This window comes from Dromaius novaehollandiae, chromosome 27, assembly GCF_036370855.1.
Source record: "Dromaius novaehollandiae isolate bDroNov1 chromosome 27, bDroNov1.hap1, whole genome shotgun sequence".
NCBI classification, from domain to species: domain Eukaryota; kingdom Metazoa; phylum Chordata; class Aves; order Casuariiformes; family Dromaiidae; genus Dromaius; species Dromaius novaehollandiae.
Genome location: NC_088124.1, coordinates 4399681 through 4420287, shown reverse-complemented (window position 1 = coordinate 4420287; position 20607 = coordinate 4399681). Strand labels below are relative to the sequence as shown.

The 20607-nt window shown below is 49.9% G+C and overlaps 2 protein-coding genes across 2 annotated transcripts; one reads left to right on the top strand and one right to left on the bottom strand.

The window, feature by feature from the left end:
* The first annotated feature begins 226 nt into the window (after window positions 1-226).
* CIMAP3 (ciliary microtubule associated protein 3) lies at window positions 227-3029 on the top strand. The gene is made up of 6 exons (XM_026112025.2): window positions 227-248; window positions 590-732; window positions 1083-1181; window positions 2000-2133; window positions 2415-2541; window positions 2961-3029. Exons 1-6 carry the CDS (start codon window positions 227-229, stop codon window positions 3027-3029), a joined length of 594 nt encoding a protein of 197 aa, XP_025967810.2.
* Window positions 3030-4761: 1732 nt separating this feature from the next.
* Window positions 4762-10513, bottom strand: TAF8 (TATA-box binding protein associated factor 8). The gene is made up of 8 exons (XM_064498127.1): window positions 10428-10513; window positions 9887-10043; window positions 9079-9177; window positions 8737-8799; window positions 8147-8271; window positions 7681-7828; window positions 7175-7317; window positions 4762-6679 (listed from the first exon to the last, which is right to left on the bottom strand). The coding sequence occupies exons 1-8, from the start codon at window positions 10485-10487 to the stop codon at window positions 6536-6538; spliced, it is 939 nt and encodes a 312-aa protein (XP_064354197.1). The 5' UTR covers window positions 10488-10513; the 3' UTR covers window positions 4762-6535.
* Between the last annotated feature and the right edge of the window lie 10094 nt (window positions 10514-20607).

Here is a 20607-nt window from a genome sequence, read left to right as displayed (position 1 = left end):
CTTTCCAGGGGCTCCACATGAGGGAACTTATCTCTCTGGGCCCTTGACAGGGTGGTCCCCTCTGGGAAACACCAATCCACAAGGCTTTTATCAATCATCCTCTTCTCGTGCAGCTCAGGAGCTGCAGTCGTCAGCGTTCCCTTCAACAATGTGCCGCCCCCCGTGTCTATAGCAACCGGAGTACACACACATCCTGACACTTCCATGGGTGCTCACAGGCAGCAGGATGGACCAGCTGGAGCGGACGGGTGAGCCGTGCAAGGGACGCGCTGACGGGGGCACGGGCAGGAGGCCCCTCCATCTCACAGCTCCCCGGAGGCACCGGGCTCCCCCAGCTATCCGCCCCCCAAACGGTGCACGAGGCACCTCTTTGCTCAGGCTGGCAAGAAAGCAGCCTTTGCGGCAGCTTTGAGCAGCCATCCCAAGGGCAGACCCTCAGAAACGTCTGCGAGCAGGGGAAATTACCAGGTGGGAAATAGGGGATGCTGGACCTCGGGAAGCAGAGCACACTTGGAAATGAAGAGAAGCAAGATGTTGTCTCCCCAGGGGTGAATCACACTGGTGGCATTTCCCTCTCCTGGCCTCGCAGGTGTGCAGAAGCGGATCTCCTTTGGATCATGTCAAGAGCGGAAATTGTTCCCTCTCCACCACGCGCCAGACAGGCTGGGGATCCAGCTGATACCTGTCAGGGGAGACCCTCGGCTTGGGCCAGGCTGTTATCAGAATCACAAGGTGAGTTTTGCAGCTTTCATGCTGAGTTTTTCCTTTACAGCAGACATACAGTATAGGAGCAATAAGACCATGGTCAGCCAGACATGGTGTCCCCAACACCTGTCCTGCAAAGACATTGTACAAAGTCTGTGCAAATACCTAGGAAAAGACATTCTTGTCCTGGAAAAGTTACAACTAGATGTACCAGTCTTCAAAGCTTCGAAGTGCCCTAGCACTCAGATTTTGCGAAAAATTAGAGAAATTAGAGGGAATGATCTCTTCTGCTGCTCAGGTACAGAAATTCTGGCCTTCCCCTGATGCAAATGGTGTCTTAAAAATGTCAGTAAGGTGTTTCTGTTTTTGAACCACAGAAAAGCAGCCTGGTATACTCCCTGGCTCACAAGCCACAGAGCAAGAAAGGCTATGTGATAGGAGCAAGAACAGCCCAACGTTTCATACCAGAGCCACAGGTAAGAAGAGCACTCTTCAAAGCGGCAGAGCCACAGCTCTACAAGAATTTGTAGTCTGTTCCCACCAAAGACTACCAGTTTTGATCGCATTTGCTGGGGGTGCAAGTCACTCGTGCACGGCACTCGAGCTTCACGCATTGCTTCAGTTCCACCTGAGAAAGAGAACTGAAATGATGTAGCAGCCCTGTGGGGACCAGAAAAGTCCCTCACGAGTCTTCCATCCCTCGCAGACATCAGCTGCTCCCACATTTAATCTTACTTTCATTGGTCGTGAGGCTTTTTCTCCAGAAACAGACTCTGCTGGAAAACGAGGGAGAGCTGGAAAACCAGTCCTCTTTTCAGTATCTGTGGCCTTTGCAGACAGGCAAACACAGACCGAATGTACAGTAATCACAGATCTCCCTACACATAACCTAGGGGCAGGTAAGTTCCTGTGCTGAGCCTAGAGTCTGTTGACTGCTCATACGAGCTCTGGCACCATATACAGAGCCATATTCATATTCCTTTACATCCCAAACACACACATAAACATATTGAGGCAAAATCAGGAAGAGAGCACAGCTACGTTGCCTGACCAACACAGTATGTTTTCTGGCCCAACTTCTGCAGAATAACAGTGTACCAGGAGAGATGTCAGAGGACATTGGGTAAGCAGTAGTGAGTGCATATTTGACTTGTTCTGCTGTTTTTACACTAGCAGAGTAGCCAGAGTACTCATTGAACAGCAGTTCTATAATATCCAGCTGGCTGCTGATCAGACCATGAGGAATGTTTTGCAAAACATAAAATCTTCTGTATTGAAATTTTCTCTCTTACAGACTGTGACTCCTGGCCCAGCAACGTACCAGTCATGGTGGAAGAACGAGAGAAAATGTCAGCGTGCCTATGCCCCATTTTCCATTAAATCACCACGATTTCCAGATAAGCCTTTGGAGAGAGAATTTTTCCCTGGGTAACATAATTCATTTTCTTACAGCTTTAGTAACTAGCAGCAGTACTGGCAGAGACAAATACTAAGGCACAAATGGGAGATAGGCAACTGCGTTCCCAATAACCCTTTGTATGTCTGAAAAGCTCCCCTGTGAGTACATGGTTTAGTCGTTTACTTAGCATGATGACTAGAAGAGCACAACATGCGTTTCTCCCATGGATTAAGGTAGGACTGGTAAATTAGCATACCGCAAACATCACACTCCTGTTCCAGAAATGAGATATTGTGCTTATATGTTTTAGACCTGGAACTTACGAAGCAGACAAGCTACTACACAAAAAAATCACTTGGCCGATGAAGTTTGGGTCTCCAGACTGGTCTTTAGTGCCAATGCCAGTGAAGAGGACACTAAGAGCAGAGGTACCGAACGTAGGGGCAGGGATAAGGGGATGGCATTCCCTGCGGAATACTGCTGACAAAGGAAATCAGATGATTCCTTAAAAGCATTTTGTCATCCTTTCCTCACTGTGCTGCTGGTACGTGGCTGTACCAGCCTGGGACACGAGCTACAAGGTGATTTTCTATCAGATGCACCCCTTTGCCGAAACCAAGTTTTGTGAAAATGGCTACAGACCTTCAAAAAGACTTCTGTGAGGAAGTTTGGTCTGGAAGTAAGATTGCAGCCAAAAAGCGAGAGACCCTGCGCGCAGCCTTCCCTGCGCGGCTCTCCTGGGAGGAAACTGTGCCCAACTTCAGATAGTGGTTAAGGGGTGGGAAAGCGATTTCCTGCGGAGCCCTGGCAGAGCGATGTGTTGAGGAAGGTCTAACGGATACTGGTTTCCTTTCAGCTGATGGCGGAGAGGGAGTTCAGGAAGCACCGGAACCGCACGGCCTACCTGAGCTTGTACCACGGCTGAGCCGCCCAGGCCGCCGCGACGTCCCCGCTCCGGCGGGCGCCTCGCGCCTCTTCCCGATCCTCCCCGCTCCTCTGGAGGCATTTATCCGCGCTACTCTGCCTCCCAAAATAAAACCGCTTCAAAAAGAGGCATTTGCTGCTTCTGTCTGTGCTTACCTGGCATCACGTCATCTCTGCACAAAAAAAGGCGAGGAAGGAAGGGAAGAGCGGCGGGTGCCGGCGGCCTCGCTGCGCACTTGGCCCCAGACCCGGAGGGCTTTCGGAGGAGGGTCCCTCAGCCCCGGGCCTGCCTCCGCCGCCTCCGTCTTCTCCGCAGCACCGTGGGACACCTCGCAGCGCCGCCCCCACCAAAACGGCTCCCCTCGGACAGCTCTGGGCTGAAGGCAGGCCTGCTTCAAGCGACGGGCTTGGCATCGCCCCTCGCCAGCCGTGTGGCCCTAGTTTCCAAGGACGGCCTTCGACCTCATGAGCAGCAGGTAGGTCTTGCACCACTGAAAGAGTCCGGAAAGGCACCCCTGCCAGGGGCCCAGACCATAGCTCCTGCACCGTGAGCCTTCTTCAGAAAACGCATCTGTGAAAAGAGAATAAAATACCTCTGCAGAGTCCACAACAATTTTAAACTAGCACGCAGCACTACATCCCATGCAAAGAGTACCGCACTGGAAAAAGATAGACTCGATGGCCTACAAGACGTGCTTTTGCTTTATTAGCTTTGTGCTACTGACATGAGGAGGTTATTTCTGAGCAAGGAGCAAGCTCCGTGCTGCTAATTAAGAATGTGGCCATGAAAACAAACGTAGTCTGAAACAGAAAGGTCCTGGTGTTCATCGTGTTTCTGCAATGTACAGCTCAGACCTTAGGGACGTATATAAATATACACATGCCTTCACGCACACATACACACATGTACTGATCACAAACTTCATTATCTGCAGATCTCCGGGGAATATTAAGAACAGGCAATATTCATTCTGACAACCAACTGCAAGGCAGACTTCAGAATTTCTGTAGCTGTTCAGCTGTTTCTGCAGCAATTTCACCTGTAGTGCAATTTCAATTACAGAACCAAAATATATTCTTCTAGTTTCCCACTTTCTGTCCCACTGCAACAGCTGCTCGAAGCCTTTTTCCTCTCTACACATTGGCCCCTTCCCTCACAACCACGAGAGGCTACTTCGCCGTTGCAGCTGTCCAAAAGGGACGTAGCTGCTGATTTCAATTGCCCTTTTGGTGCAGCCTTTCAAAGGAGGGAGTATGACTCACTGGAAACTACTCTCCTAAGGCCTGGCTTTAGTGGTTCTGTTTCCAGCTCCACCACTGCCTGCACGGCTGATGCTGCATACCTCACCTCCCTCCATCTCGGTTTTCTAATTAGGAGAAAAATACATGTGTAAGAAAGACAGATGTAAAAGCAGCACCTACGATTCTGCAATCCTCCTCCACCACACGTTCCACCTGTGATTGGAGAAACCTTCTAATGAAGCTTTTGGAGAATTGATGATACCTCAGAAGGCACTTTGTCTTCAGTGAGCATACTTCTAATGAAACAAAGTCTGTGTAAGGAAATTCCCAACTTCCTCAGCTGCCAAGTCTCTGCGTGGAGAAAGGAAGAGATGCAGAGGGAAGAACAAGACTTCTCACAGCTCGGTGAGAGCTCTGCCAAGACCCAAGGGAACACACATTCGGGCTCCACTCACATGCTTTTCCACTCTTTCCAAACTCCAAGGACTCAGTTTTGCTTGTAGGACATAAAATTTCTTTTATTATGAACATAAAAATTACTATTTTCACTCTACATTTTTCCCCTACCCAGCGAGGGATTTTGTAATTATGAAAAATGCGTAATCCAAGAAAAATAGATATAAATTTTTATATATACATACATACACAATGTATCTCTGTACATTCATTATTTTGTACAACCAAGGCACCAGCAGGAATGATAATGGCACACGCAGGACTCTTGCTAGAGATGTCATTTCAGATTGTTTGGCAGCAATGCCTCTGTTTCCACTGAAACAATTCCTCCTCCGTTTCTACCTCCTCCCTGAGCGATGCCAAGCGGGGAAGAGGGAGGCCTGCAAGAACTGCTTCACTGAACTGAGGTGAACACATATACACGTAACTCTGATCTGCCCCTTGACGGCAACAGACTTCCTGCGCTCAGCTGCTGCTCCGGGAAGCAAGGAGCAGTCTGGCAATTTGTAGCAGGCCTTTGCTGCCTCTCTCAGCACCAAGTTTGATCTACAAGAAAGATGTAGTCTTAACTACTGCTTAAAGCAATTTTAAACTAACATGAATGAGACAAAGCTGACTGGTAGTAGGGACTACTGAATCCACATCATTTAATCATGCTTGGGAGCCTGGACAAAACAAGAGCCTTTTGTCAAAGAAAGTCAACCCATATTTTGCCCAAGTAAAGGTTGAATGAAGATTAAAGGAAAGGCCTCCAACACCAGCTAACGATTACAATATTCCCATCATCATTCATTTTCACTGCTGAAAAGAAGGCTTCTGCTTGGGAGAGGGGTAGAAGGCAGGGGGTGGGGGGAGAATTCTGTGGATAAAAGCCCGTATCTGAGAAAAGACAAAATAAGAAACTATGATCAATAGAATGGCCCTCCGGACTGTAATCAATACAGCCTTATCCCATATTCCAAGATTTTCAGCACGGCATCTTTCAAACAGCTGGTGAAGGCATGAAGTCTCGAAGGATTTGTGCTGTGTTGAAACTAACAATGGGAGTGAGAAATGGCCTGCAGCAGCTGTTAAACCTTACTGTTCCTACTGCTGGAAAAGAGACTCAAAGCAGCGCAGTGTAAACACTACACTTAGCGCTTTTAGGTTAGAAGTGCAGCTGCAGTCAGGAAAGCGAACACAAAACGCCATCTTAGCTCTGTATTTACAGTTTGCTCTCTTACCAACATATCAGACGCCTTCAGTTTATAAAAGAAGAGTCTATTTGCTTTTACCTGCCAACAATACAAAGACAGTTTAAAAACAGAAAACCTCTCTGGACTTTTTCTGTCTCTGTTACACGTGCTCCTTAGATTGTAAGGCCAGACAGGGTCAATTGCAGAAGTTTCTCTTCTAACCTGGGAGACAGCCACAAACAAATTATGCTCCTGTATTCTGTAGCGCCTGCTGGGAAGCACTAGGAAGCAAGAAGCCGTGTGCCCCTTCTCCTTAGACAGTAAATCCAGTCAACAGGGAGAAGGAACCAAAATAAACGAGACAGTTCCCATCTGTAACCAGGTGGCCTCCAACACTTCTAAGGCAATTGACTCTTCACCATTCTAAGTCAGCAGGAGCGGAGGAGAAGAGGGAGCACTGCAAACCAGGATGAGAGTGTAGGAGAGAGAGATCGTATTTCTGCTTCTGCTGCTCTACCAGCCTGATTGCCCTCCTGTGTTGTGCCATGCCTCTCGCCCACAGCAGCAGAGGTGACCCCCCAGGACAGCCAGAGAACTGGGCTCCTCTTCCTCTGAGCACTCAGCTGGCTACACTTCACTTCTTTCTGCGGATCTTGGGCTTCTTCACTGGCCGGAGGTAAGGATTGTCAATCACATTCTCCTCCCCGTTCCGGCTGCCTGATAGGGAGGTGTTCTGCTGTAGCACTGAAGCGTTTTCTTTTTCAGGTCCTGAATCATCCTGTCACAAAAAAAACAAAAACAAACAAACAAAAAAACCAGAAGCATAAACAAAGTGAGGCTAGACATGGTTTGGGAGTTCAAACATCACAGAGCCTATAGGCAAAACAGATAAGGAGCCGCCAAGACAAACTGCAGCATACAAGAAGCTGCATTAAAAGTGTGGACGTCTGATTTCCAACACAGGTAGATCCTCTTTGGCAACAGTGTGAGGTATCATGAAAGTCCTCTCCCCTCTAACACTGAAATGAAGATTGCCCTGAAAGCGCATGATCCAGCATCAAATAACCTCATTATACAGTGCACCCCGCAGAAAGTTAGGGAACCATGACAGTGTTAGTCATTTACACCTGCAGAAGTGCTATAAAGTGCAACCCACTCTGCCATTTTCCACCCACTCTGCCCAGCTGCAAGGAAGACGGACAAAGCAGAATCAGGTTTCATATGTTTAAGAAAGTCAGGCCCAAGGGACCTTAATGTCTGAGGCTCGGCATACCGTGCTCATGTGCAGGGGGAGGTTCTCTGTATCTGTCTGGTCGTCTTGTTCAGATGAATCCGTTTCTTCCATTTGCTGCATTTCCAGCTCAGAGGGAAGAAGAGCGGTCAGGTAGGGTACTGTGAAAGGCCTGGCAGCAATCACTAGGGTTGGAGAAAAGGACAGAGTCAGCAAGCTGGGAGGAGCCTCCTCAACTCAGAGGCTATGAAGCACAAAGATAATCAATTACTTAAAGACCAAACACTCTCACTGGTTCGAGTTTTAAACAGCCTCTATCTGCGATTCACACGCACACTCCTCCTGCCACTCCCAGGGGTCAAGAATGAAATATGAGGTCCTGAAAAAGGGCAGTCTCTAATTTCCTATTTTCTGACTCAAAGCCCTTTTTATGTTTCCAACCAAAGACACAACACCATACAAATACAAAAAGCTCCTTCCTAACCTTCTTAAAAGTTCCTCAGCTAGATAGCTGTCATTCGGGGCACTAAGTGTCCTAGATAACTCACATGGGAATGTGCTAACATCGTCTTTGAAGAGACTCTGCGTTTCCCCCGTCTTTGCCATGAAGCGTGTGAGAGCCCTTTCTACATCGCGTCTTTGAGATGCTGCCTTTTCCCGTAGGACCTGATAATCAGAAACTGGCTCCCGATATGTCTGTGGAGCAGGGAAGGGAAAAACATTCAGTTACTAGATGCAGTGCAGCCAGCTGAAGTTCAAAACATTACTAGGGTTCAGATGCTACAGGCAAACATAGACCTTCAACATGCACGGCCTTTCAGAGAGCTACAGATGTCAGCCAGCCTAAAATCTACAGCAAGGATGACTTGCAAACATTAAGCAATGCATGAAGTCAGGAGAACTGATGACTTGGATAAAAAGTACCAGCATCATAGTAAAAATACTTATACACCAACTACTGATGCCATTGACTTCAGATAAACCCCAAATGACACGCAAGTCTTTTTCACTCACTGGCGTCTTGATGTAGGTGTGAGGATCTGGAAACTCAGGGAAGTGGCCAGGGATGTGGGATGGATGTGGCTTGTTCTGTCCAGCTGTCAGGGCTTTGGGAGTCACGGGCTGGTTTGTCACAGGAGCTACAGTTCAAAAAACATGCACACACAGAGATCAGCCAGCATCATTCTGCCAAGTATGAGGCATAAAGAAGTGTTAGCCTGCACTGAGCTGTGACCCGTGATTCTAGGTCCTGTAAAAGGAACAGAGCATTTCTCATAAGCAATGGTTGCAGGTTGTGTTTGGCATCCCAACGGGGAACAAGGGTTATTCAAGCCCTCTCTCCTACACATGGAAAACAAAACCATCTTCAGAGACTCATGTGCAGTAAGGATGCTAAAGCAAAGGCAACTGATGCCCGTTTGTTGGAGGGTATCCTTCCCTCACCCATTATATAGTCATTACAGAAGCCCTGTAACACGAGCTGCACAGCCAGGAGCACTAGACCGCATCATCCATCAGAAGAGCAGGAGCTCTCTGGAAGCCAGATGGGAACGCCAAATTATTTCCAATTTCCTAGGCACAAAGAGTAGGGATTTCCCACGTACGGGCAGTGATGACCATCCTCTGGGAGCGCTTGGCATACGCAGGAAGTGTTTCTACATTGAACCCTGAAAGAGAAAAAGAAACAGAAATCACATCAGGAGTTTGTCCTGTCAAAAATCCCTCCTCCTAGGCCTAATTGTGCTACACCAAAACCCCTCGTGTGCACTGTGGGGCTGCAAACGCCGAGCTCAGTGCCCATCTCAGAAGATGCTGGTCTTCACTCAGGACAGTGGGCATCACACAAGCACTAGGAAGAGGGAGGAAAGATTTTCCTACGGAGACAGCACACCCAAATCCTCCGTGACACAGGCAGCTGGAATTACTGACGCCGGCCAGCTACTCACCCATTTCGACCAGGGTAACCACTATGTCAGAGAGCGTCGGCTGCGTCCTGGCTGTGTGTTCGCAGTAGGACTTGGCACTTCTTCCAATTTCAGAAATATCTGGGAAAGAAACAGCACCATGTATTCTTTCCAGAGAGTGACCACAGGTTTATATCAGCCCAACCCAGGCCTCAGACACCTGATTTTGAGGGGCTTTTTAGGAAATCTATCACGAAAAGAAAAATAGCTCTTGAAATCCTGTCTTAAAATTTGCATATTTAGAATTGAAGTATGTGCAAAGTATGGAGATAGTAAAGACTAGTCAAACATTTTCCGTAATTGCAGTAGCAAAGTGGTGTGGTGTATCAGTCCACAAGCATGAACAAAAAAAAAAAGAGGAAAGAAAGAAAACACAAAATATAATCATCTCTAGATTTCAGCAACACGTGCACATGGAGATCCTGCGCACATCACCCAGGGAGGTGGGAGCAGCGTTCCAAGGCCGAAACTAACCCAGGACCTGGAACTTATTTATTTCTCTATTTATTTCGATGGCATCTCCACGAAACACGCGGTGCTGCAATTCCCACCTTGCGCGCCGAGCGACAGGTTCCCAAAGCTGTCTAGATGTCCGACGCTCACCCAGCGAGAGATTTAAATGCTCCAGAGTTTGGGCAAGCTGTGACCCCCGGGGCACCCACGCGCTCAGCACCGCGCTGGCTTCCCGCTCACGCTAAAACCATCGGCGCAAATCGGGACGGAAGCGGGCAAATCTGGAAACGGGCCGCGGGAGCAGCAGGCGGGTGGGACCGGCCGCGCCGCCACTCACAGCTCTGCAGCATCTCGGTGAGGGTCTCCACGGCGGCCTTCTCGGCGCTCTCGAAGCCGGCCTCGGTGAGCAGCGAGCTCACCACCACCTGCAGCGTCCGCCGCCGCGCCAGGTAGTAGTTGTCCGCGGGCGTCGTGGGCTGCTTGCTGCCCGACCTCTGCGGACACACGGCCCCGCCGCGCTCAGAGGAGCCCGGGCGGGGCATGGGGGCAGCCGCAGGCTCCGGGCCCCGCCGGGACCCCCGCACGCCACCCCCGGGGTCTCCCCCCCCCCCGGGGACGCCCCCTCCGCGGCCCCTTTAAGAAAGCCGGTGCCCCCTCCCTCTGCCCCCCGGCCCCCCAGCCAATCCAGCGCCACTGCTAAGCCCCGCCCCCTCCAGCCGCTCAGCCAATCAGCGCCTCCCTCCCTTCAGCCTGCGCCTATAAACCCTACGGGCAGGCGGCAGCCGCCTTCGCGCCGTCGGCTAAAACGAGCCGCTGGCCGACCCGCTCGGCCGCGCCCTCCCCAACGGCCCCGCGCGCCGCTGAGGACCCGCCGTTACCGTGCCGGAGCCGCCAGACGCCGTGTCGGCCATCTTGGAGCCATGTGAGGTTGTGCGCATGCGCCGGGGGCGAGCGAAGGGGGGCGCTGTGGTGAGGCGCGCGCGGAGCATTGTGGGATTTGTAGTGGCGCGGGGGGAGCGGCACGGCGGGCCTGAGCGCGCAGAGAGCCGGCGCCGGGAGCCCGGCCCGCGGGGGCCGCTGGGCCGTGTCGCCGCTGCCCTCCCGGAGCCCCTCTGCGGCCTGGCAGGGGGGAGCCCTCCCCCCCCCCCCGTGACGCTGTGGGCCCGGGGCGCCGGCCGCAGCCCGTGTCCCCGCCGGATCCGGCGCCGGGGTCTGAAGTGCAGCCGAGCACCTTGTTCCGAAGCTCAGATCGGTTCTGTCTCCCGAGGTGCGCGGGAGTCTGCGGTTTCCCACTTCTCGTCTGGGTGCCGCGGGGGACGCGCCCTCGGCTGCGCTGAGGGGTCTGTGAAGGAGCGTGAAGAAAGCGAACCCTATTGCCTGTGGCTTTCCAGTCGGTCTAGCACCACCTGAGCTTCCATTTCAATTTTTTTCCTAAAAAAGTGTGAAAGGTACCAACCACGTGCCAAGCGCCCTGTGACTGTGGGAACGTTTCAGGTTTTCCTGTTGTAAGCGGTGTGTACTTCTAGCTGAACTTCAGCGGACCAGCTCGAGTGTTTAGATCTTTTTTGATCAAAGCTTTGGTGTCGGTTAAGTGTTTCTGAAACGGCAGAACAGGAAACCCCCACACTACGACTCCCACCCCTCGCTTCCTGTTTGAGTACATGTGTGGGAGAGAGAGAACACAGTAAGGACCAATACGTGCATCTGAGAGAAAAAAAAAATCAATGTAAACAACAGCTGCCACGCTGGAAATTAAAGGTCCTGATCTCATTTGATTTGGATAGCAACACGGCTTCCACACATCGCTGGCTTCTCATCAGCAGTGGCAGCAAAATCAGCAGCAGATAGGGAAAGCAAGGAGGCGGCGGAAGAAGGAGGCTGGATTGTTCAAAGCGAACATGTCCGCAGAAGCAAATTTCTTGATCATCAAAGGTAGGAGGCAACATAGTTTTGTAGACTGAAAACCTGCCAGAAAGAGTGCAATCTTAAGCCTTATGGGCTCAGAGACAGGCAAAGTTGTTGGCAGACAGCTGGTAGAGTGTAGCTGCACTGAAGATCTTGAAAGTGCCTTGAAATGGTTGTATGTGAAGGGGTCAGCACGGCCAGGGGATCTTGCTGCAGTTTGCGTGTGTGAATTCCTGGGGTGTGGGAATGCTGCCAAACTGTGAGGCAGTGCCCGTGCCCGCTGCAGCAGGGATGCCTCTCTCTGCCCGTGCTCCTGCAGCGGAGGCGTGGCAGGCTTTCTGCCCCTTGGCACCATGAGAGGAGATGTGAGGCTGGGTTCACAGGGGTGCTGAGTCCTTGTGGCTTCTAGCTGAGGAACTTCTGGAGGTCTGGACCCTAGGGAATAAGCTAATGTTGCAGATGAAGCTGAGAGAGGGGAACTGTGAGTGCTTAATGTAGGTGGTTTGAACTCTGCTGGTTAACTCTTGACACATGCCTGACCCAGATGGGAAGAGAAGTAAGGATTTGGCAAGTCTGGACTAAAAACTCCAGCACAGTGTTGGTGCCTGTAGTGGAAAGACAGGCTCAAGCTGAGCCAGAAACGTCTCTAGGAGCAACAGTGGAACCTCAGACTGGTAGGTACCACGCATGGTACCATGGGGAGCACTGTGCCCCTCAGTCTCAGTGTGCCATCAAGTTAATTCAACCAATCTACAGTTGTTCTTATAGCAAATCCAAGGAACATGTAAATGGGAATGTGAGTGAGGATGGGTGCTTTTGCTGGTGAATTATCATGTGCATCAGAGTACTGAGTGAGGTGGCATTTTCTCCTCATAATATGCCAGCCATCACATTTGGCAGGAAAAAATTAATGAAAAACAAATCACAATCCTTAGTGGTGTGCAAATAGACTCCTAAATTTTTTGGGCAGAAGGATCTCAGGCAGGTAGGGGCCCAGTGAATCTCTTTCTTAGATTTTTTTTTTTGTGTGTGAGGGGTGCAATATCAGTGCAGAGCATTATAATTAATCCCTGTTTCCTGGCTGTTTAATTGCATGAGGCCAGAGGATGGCCCTTTCTTGCTCTCATCTCCAAAATTTTGTAATGTTGTCTTTCAACCTGTTATTTACAGCATTTGCCCAGAAAGAAAGAATCCTACCTTCAGGAGTTGTTATGCATTTAACTAATAACTGCTTCATGTGAAGCAAAGAAATAATCCTGGAGAGACTAAAACCCAAACCCTGTCTCCTTCCCTGGAGCCAGAGACCTGCCCTAACCATTGGTCTGTAGAGCCTCACAGCCTCTCTCTGCCCCAAGTGATCTTTAACTCTTTTTGGTGCAGGGCTTGTTTCCATCCATGTGGGTGGAAGGCATCCATTCTCTTCCTGAGCAGCCTGGGCATGCTTTTCCAGGAGGGGAGAAGTGGAGAGGCTGTGCAGTTACAAAAAGCATGGGCACCACTCTTCTTTCTCTTTTTGTAGGAAAGAAGAGGGAGCCCTGCAGAGGCAAGATTTTAGACCCCCACCACCACTGTCAGCAATTCCCAGCTCCTGCTTCTATGTGCTGGTTGCTTTAGATCTTTCTGATGTGCCCAGCTCTCCTCCTGCCCCCAGCATTGCTAAGGGAACCCACTCCAACCTAGGCTGGATTCCCATGAAGGATCAGGTGTTTCATGGGGTAATTCAGGCTGGCAGGGACCTCAGGAGGTCTCTAGTCCAGTCCCTTGCTTGAAGCAGGGTGAGCTGTGAAGTCAGACTGGGTTACCAGATGTAAACCTTTCTGCACCCGCCTGTTTTGTGCATCTGTGCAATGGCCAAGAGCAGGGGGATGCTGGGCAATCAGTGTAGCTGGGCTCCACACCGGCTCTCCCAGCTCGGATGGTCTTTGAGGTGTTTCCCCCAGATCCACACTCCTTCCTCAGCTGAGGAACCTTCCCGCCAGGGCACAGAGCCGGCCAGCACACCGCCCTCCTTCGCGTGCGGCTGCACAAGTGTGTGCAGCCAGACAGAGCCCACCGCTCTTGCGTGGTCCTGCCGCCTTCCTCCCTGGGGTGTCTGCTCGGCCGGGTGAGCAGCCGCAGACCTGCAGCGCTCCTGGAGCCCTCGCTGCCTCCTGTCCTGACCTCCCGCTATGGTGAAGGGTGGCTGCGGATGAAGCTGCTGAATTCCCAGCAGGAGCATATTTCCTGCTCCAGTCGAGCTGTTTGGCCCATCCTGCCCTGTGGATGCCCCTCTGAATCTGACAGTTCAGCTGACTTTCTGTGTATGTACTGCATTACCTGATTTATTCACGTCGGGGAGCTGTTGTGTAAATAACAGAACACTTCACAGCCCTGTGCTGGCTGTTTTCTTTACTCTCTTGGGAATATTCTTTTTTTCCCCCTTTCCAAATCACTTTACAGACACATTCAGAAAACAAAACTGTCACTGAAGTCTCTAGCTTTTTGCACTCCAGGGCTTTTTGGGTCAGTGAGGGGAAAGCCCTGCAGTAAGGCATGGCAGGGGAGGCTGGGTGCTGTAGTTAGTGGGGCAATGTGTTGTGTTACTGTGGCCTGAATCCTGGCTCTGCAGCCAGCCTGCTGAGTGACTGTAGGCAAGTCTTTGCTCCTCAGTCTCATTTCCCAGCTCCAAGTACAGATATTCCTTCTGAAATGCTTTCAGAGCTGTTCATGGAAAGCTCCCTCAGAGATTAAAATGTTCTTTTTGGTGGCAAAGCACCCCAGAAAGCTCTCCCCCTCCTGCGTGTTGTAGCAGTGCAGCCTGACTCTACCAAAAGCAGAGTATCCAGCAGCCTGGCAGAAATCCACTGGTGTAAATACTTGTAGACAGTCCTAGAATTAGCAGTCAACCTCCCTTTTTGTGGTGTGAGTATGTAATTCTTCCCTTATGCCATAGCTCCCCTCTGGCTGATGGGGTGGGAGGGAAAATCTTCCATAAAGGTCCAGTTAGTCAATGATTTCAGGCTTTCTTGCATGTCCCTTGCGAGTACCTGGTAGCAGCCACTAGAGGAGACTAGCCAGCCAAGTCAGAAGGGGACTAGCTAAAACTGGGAGCACTTCTCAGTGCTGTTTTAAAAGATGTGGCTAGGGATCCAATTTGAAAGGGACAGAAATTGGAAGTAAGGGGAGCCATGCCAGCATTTTCTGCCTCCCAGGTGGAGGCAAACATCTGTATTGCTGAGACCATGTGGCAATGGAGATGACATTGCCACTGGAAGAATCTGCCAACTTAATGTGCCAGTTTCCTCTGGAGCACTGTGAAATCGGTAACCTGGCAGCAAAAGGGGAAAAAAATGCAGGATGGCAATAGTCTGTGTGCCTTCCTGGGCATGCTGTTTTTCCCAGAGACTGAAACATTTCCTCTTGTTTCCCATTTTAGCAACAAGAAAAAAAATTTCAGATGGGTGTCAAATTGAAAAAGGAAAAGAAGTTCACATGCTTTTACTTTGACTGAATCATATGCAGATTATTTCAAAGAAGACATAGGAGTTAGGATTCCCAGGTCTGTTGATGCTGAACAGTTGTGTGACCCTGGACAAGAACATGTTAACCTCATGGTGACAGAGATGAACAATTATTCTGGTACTTACAATCCCAAAGGGGAAGCAGTGAAGCTTAATGAAATTCTTGTTTGAAAAGAATGACAGGAACTGATGACTCTGGACTCTTTGGCTATGGAAAGCCCAAGGCTTTGTCATTTTAAGCCTGGGAGGTGCTCAGACACTGACACAGAAGAGACTGCAGAAGTCTCTGGCTGTATGACCTTGATGTTTTCAAATCATGACTGAGAGAGATGGTTAGTCAGATGGAAATTACTGAGCTCAATACAGGGGTGAAATTTTGCAGCATGTGTTAGACAGGAAATCGGGCTAAATGATCTAATGGCCCTTTGTGCTCTTAAATTTCGCTGTCTCTCTGGCTTGCCAGAGAGCGAGCATGTGCCTTGGAGACAGGCCCAGAGCAAGTGATGGAGGCTGATGTTCCTGCGGCAGCAGGCCCTGAGAGAGGGCAGCTTCCTCCCCTTTGTTCTGTCTTTTGGAGCACTGCTGGTGTGTGGAGAAGTCTGAGATGTCCAAAGCAGGCACCCACCTTCCCTGCGTGCCGGCACCCTGGGACCCTGCCGCAGGGTGCTGCTGCCTCCCGGTGTGCCCGAAGCCACCCTGGTGCCATTGCCACCAGAGGGCAGGTCACGACCAGCGTGTCCTCATTACCAGACAACTTATTTCAGACAGCAGAATCACCAACAGTGAGTTCATTTACAGTTTTGCACCCCTTAGCTGTCAGGACCCCATCCAACATCTTTGCTGCAGCCCTTTGTTGCTGAAAAGCTCCAAATTCCCTGGCTGACCAGAGCTGAGTTTCTTTCGTCATGTGGCTTCTGACAGTGGTGAGCACTTGATATTCAGAGGAAGCTGCTGCTGGGAAAGAGGGAATAAACTGCACATCAGAGAACATTTTTTTTCCTGATGAAATTGGCTTATGCCTTGCAGAAATGAGCCAAAGGCAGGGAGCTTATAGCCACTTTGTTGCTATTGTTTGCTTATTATAAATAACGTCTGTCAAAATAATAAATATTATTATTTGTTACAATGTTGTTATCCTCTCCAAAGTAGCAGTGGTGTTATTGTTGGTTGTAGACATGTAGGTTAACTGAAGCCTCTTGAAGTAATACCTGCTCAGATTTCTTGCCAGCTTTGTTTGGTAGAAGAGGCTGTGCTCATGCCTCAGCAGTAAGGGCTGCCCTGCCTTGGCTGGTAGCGAGGTGTAGGGATGGGGATGAGCTCTCTGGATAGCCCTGGGGGGGTCACAGCTGGACTTCTGACCTCCACATTTCAAAAGGGAGGTGTAAAATATGCAGAGGGTGCAGAAGAGTTTGCAGAATGCAAAATATATCTCAGTGTGTGAGTTAGGTGTTCCAGTCACAGTTTCTCAGAGTAAAGCTTGAAGCCTCTTAGTTGGATCTATAAATAGCTAAAAGGGGAGAAGGTGTCTGATAGCAGAGGGCTCTTTGGTCTAACAGGCAGAGGTATAACAAGATCCAGGTGCTGGAAGTGCAGGTCTGCACAGCTAAAACAGGAAATAAGATGCACCTCTTCATAGGGGAGTTTAATTAGGCTTCTCAAGGGTGCAGTAAACTCTCCAACCTGTCAGGGCTCCAAATCAAGACTAAATGTCTTTCTAAAAGGCAGTGCAACTGCAGGTGGCTGAGCTAGACACAGAAATAAGGTTTTACAGCCAGCTCTAAGCAGGCAGTCAGAGCTAAGGTGGTGTTAGTATCCCTTCCTGGGATACACAGTAGGGCAGAGTCAGTGCTGGAATTAGACTCCAAGGGTCCCTGGCTCTCCCCACTGTCATCACAGACAGGCTTCCTCCATCCTTACTGCTGAAATCACAGATATGATGTGTCCAGGGTCTCTTGTCTGCCAGTTGCACTCCCTAAAGATGAGCCTACGACACCAAGGAAGTCCCAGGAGCTGCATTTGGCCAAACTGGAATGAGAGATCATCTTTACTGGTGAAAGTGGCTGTGGGGAAATGCATACTTGCTGGGCTTCTTATTTCAACATTATTTAGCTCATGTAAAAGCTGTTCCTTCCCATTTCACCAGCAGCTCGTAGCTGTGTTTGAGTCAGTGCCATGTCTAATCCACCAGGCATGTAAGCCCACACCTCCAGGCTGTCCAGGGCCTCTGCCACTGAGACCTATTGCAGATCTCTGGTATGCTGGTCCTGCCTCATTGGTGACTCAGTGGCTATTCTCCTCCATTCTGTTCCCTTCCTCTGTCTGAAGCCTTGTGTGAAAGGTCATGAGGGGATGGTTTGCTGAGAGCAGGCAGAGGAACAGTGCTGGGTTTGGAGGATGCTGTCCAGTCCAAATCTTACCAATACAGACGGTCCTCACCTTTCCTTCTATGCTGGAGATGTCAAACTTTCTGCCCCAACCAGTCCTATCTGCATGCTGTCATTCTGTCTCCTGTCCCTGCTTTCAGTAAAGTGTCCACAGCTGCTTTGGCAGGCCAGATGCTGGGTGTAACTGGACCAGCTGGAGAAAGACCTTGGGAGAAGAGATGCATTGCCTCTGCCTTCACCCCAGAATGGGTGAGTTGCAGGCAGTCAGCTCTCAGTCCCTGCCCTGACAGAGCTCAGCTGTAGTTTTGTCTGCTGCAGTATGAGTCTGTTACTGTTGCTTAATTACTAATAACAACAAGCTAGAGGCATACAAGTCACTCCTGTCTCTGGTTCTGTGATTCCCCCCCCCCCCCCCGCCCCGCCTTGTCTGTGTTGAGGGAGTTTGTCTACCCTTGTCTTCCTGCAAGATGTTTCTTGATCAGCAGTCTCTACAGACACTAAGGTGCAAGTCCACATCCCCTTTAGGGCAAAAGTCCAACCCCGCCCTGTCCTGTCCCCAGTTAACACAGTCTTCACTTCCCTCCCTGGCTGCTAGAGACTAAAAGAGGAAACTGAGCTCGATGGCCTGTGCTGTTAACATCTCCTGGACAAAACACTAGGAGCAGGATTAGCTGGAGACAAGCGAGTTTGGAAAACTCTAACACATTCCCCTCTTCTCTCCAGGGACTGGTTGAGTGCAGCAATCAATTTCTCTCCCATTAATTAAATTATAGGAGGGTGCTTGCAGACAAAAGGTTTGTTGATATTGTCCCTGCAACCATGTGTCTCTTCTCCCCATGTGGTAGAGATGAGATAGATCTGAGCTGGAGACATCAAGCCTGTCCAAAGTTTGTGGGGTTTTTGTGACCCATAATAGAGATTGAAGTAACTGACAGCCACGTAATCAAAGCCACAGGTCTGACTCTAATCTTTCTCAAATTCTGAATCTGCTTTTTGTCCTTGCTCATCTTTGCCCAAGAAGTGGCAAATGCAATGCCTAATTGCAGCAAACAGAATTATCCCTGTGTTTGACCCCCCTGTATCCACATTTGGCATCTTTTGCCTTGGGGTTTGAGCCCATTCCCCACCTCAGGTGTCTGCCTGACTTTTAAATGGCTTCTGGAGAGGACCAGACCTTCAGGCTTTCAGAGGAAGTACTGCACAGCAAGGTGGGTGCCATCTCTCTGATAAAAGCCAGACACCAGCATTGAAGCTAGGCCAGGACAGTGTCTCTCCCCTGCATGTCTTTTTGCACACTTCTCTCTGTGGCTAACAGCTTGCCAGAGGAAGCCCATCTCTGCGCGGAGCCAGAGCCACATCGCATGTGCCTTTGATATTTTGCAAAGAGTAAGGTGTTGTTGCTAGCCCCACAGGGTGACAGCCTTACCCAGAGCACCAGCGCCGGCAGCTCACTCAACTCAGAAGAGGCCACTTACCACATTTGGGTTCCTTACTGCTGTCTTTGACAAATATCTGTCGTTTCAGGAAACCACACGGTGGGTGTTGCCCTTTCAGGGTAGGGGTGGGGGAAGGAATCCTGCTCTTCCCTGTGCAGGCCCAGGAATCCAGGTGGGGTGGTGGAATATTCACAGCCCATCTGGAGAGGAGGGAACTCCTCTACTTGAGCAGGACAGGGAGCATTCAGGGCCAGCCTGAGTAATTCCTGCAGCAGATCATGGGGCTGTGCTGTGAGTGGGCTGAACTGGCTGTGCTTCACAGTAGGAAGAACATGAAAGTTTGGAAAATTCCTCTGATAAAGTACTTGAGGTTGTGCAAAGTTGTGTATCCCAGCTGGATTTGGGGTCCCTTTGGGAACTCTTTCTGTTTCCCAAGTTATAGGGAAACTGGATGGATTCTGAACAGCCCATGTGCCTCAACATGGTCTTGTGCATGGACGGGACTTGCTAGATCTGTCCCAGCTTAGACTGAGAGGCTTCACCAGCTTTTGGAAATGCTTCCCATGGTAATGGGTGAAGTTCAGCATGTTTTGAGAATCAGCCCTGGTGCAGATCCTTCTGTGAGCAATTTGTGGGCTGCTGGGGTACAATGACTAAAACACCAGGCTTAGAGGGTCTGGTTCTGGCTCTGCTGTTTGCTTTTGTATACAGCAAGGCACTTCCCTTTCTGTGCTTCTGTCTTTCCCCATTTAAAATGGGGGGGGGGGGGGGGGAAATAGCTCAAGAACTGGCAACGATTTGACTGGGAGAGTTAGAAAGCTGGGCAGCTGCTTACTGCTACAGGAGTGGGTAACACTAATGGGGTCGAGAGGGAGTACTGTCACCTTCACTTGCCTGTTAAATCTGTCCTTTTAAGAATGCTGCCATTCCTTAGCAAAGCACTTCCTTGAGGAAATGCCTATATCTGTAAATTTGAGCTGGGAGTCTGATGAAAGTTGCTTTTTTTTTCTTCCTGGTGGGATTCTGGAAATAGAGAAGCAGTAACGATGGATGAAGTGTAGGAACTTCTGGGAACTTATTGGACCTTTTCAACAGGTTCATGCTGAGTTTAGAGCTTGGGTCAGGGCTGAATCTTGTTTGATCAAACACAGCTCCCCTGTCTCCATCTTCATAAGAAACAAAGATTGTCATCAGGGCAAGAAGCTGATAAGATTCTCCCAAAGAAAAAAGCCTGAAGTTTGTGTGCAGAAGAGGATCTTTGGGAAAATGGGAGGCTCCTTGGGAAGAGATCCTCAGATAAGCTGTGAGGAGAGCAAGGAGAGGAAGGCTTGCCAGAAAGCACTTGAACAGCAATGCTTTTCTTCCAGGGCTTGGTTTTCAGAGGAGCCAAACTCCTGTGGCCTTCCTTGATTTCAGAAGGAGCTGAGCTGCTAGTGGTTCTAGAAATCATGATATGCCCTTCATAAAGAACCTCCTTTTCTATAGAAGAGGCATATTCAAACTGGAATTAGAGGCTTAAGTATCTTTATGGAAATGGCTTCTGGGAGAGACCCATCTGGCCTCTGGCAGCTCTTTGTCCCCCTCTACCTGTGGTCATGGAAGAATCCCATTACCCAGTCAAGAGATGGGGCCAGGCCATCTTCACACTGCCTGCTCCATCAAAAGCCTTGGGCTCTGAGAAACCTCTTTACCCTTTCCCACCTACTCTCACCTCTTTGAGAGGAAGAAGAGGCTCCAGGTCATGCCATGTAATAAGCCTACTTCCCTTTTCCCCACATCGTTCTTTCTGCGGCAGCCTGATCCCAAGTGTCAGTCTACGGAAGTCTTGAATGA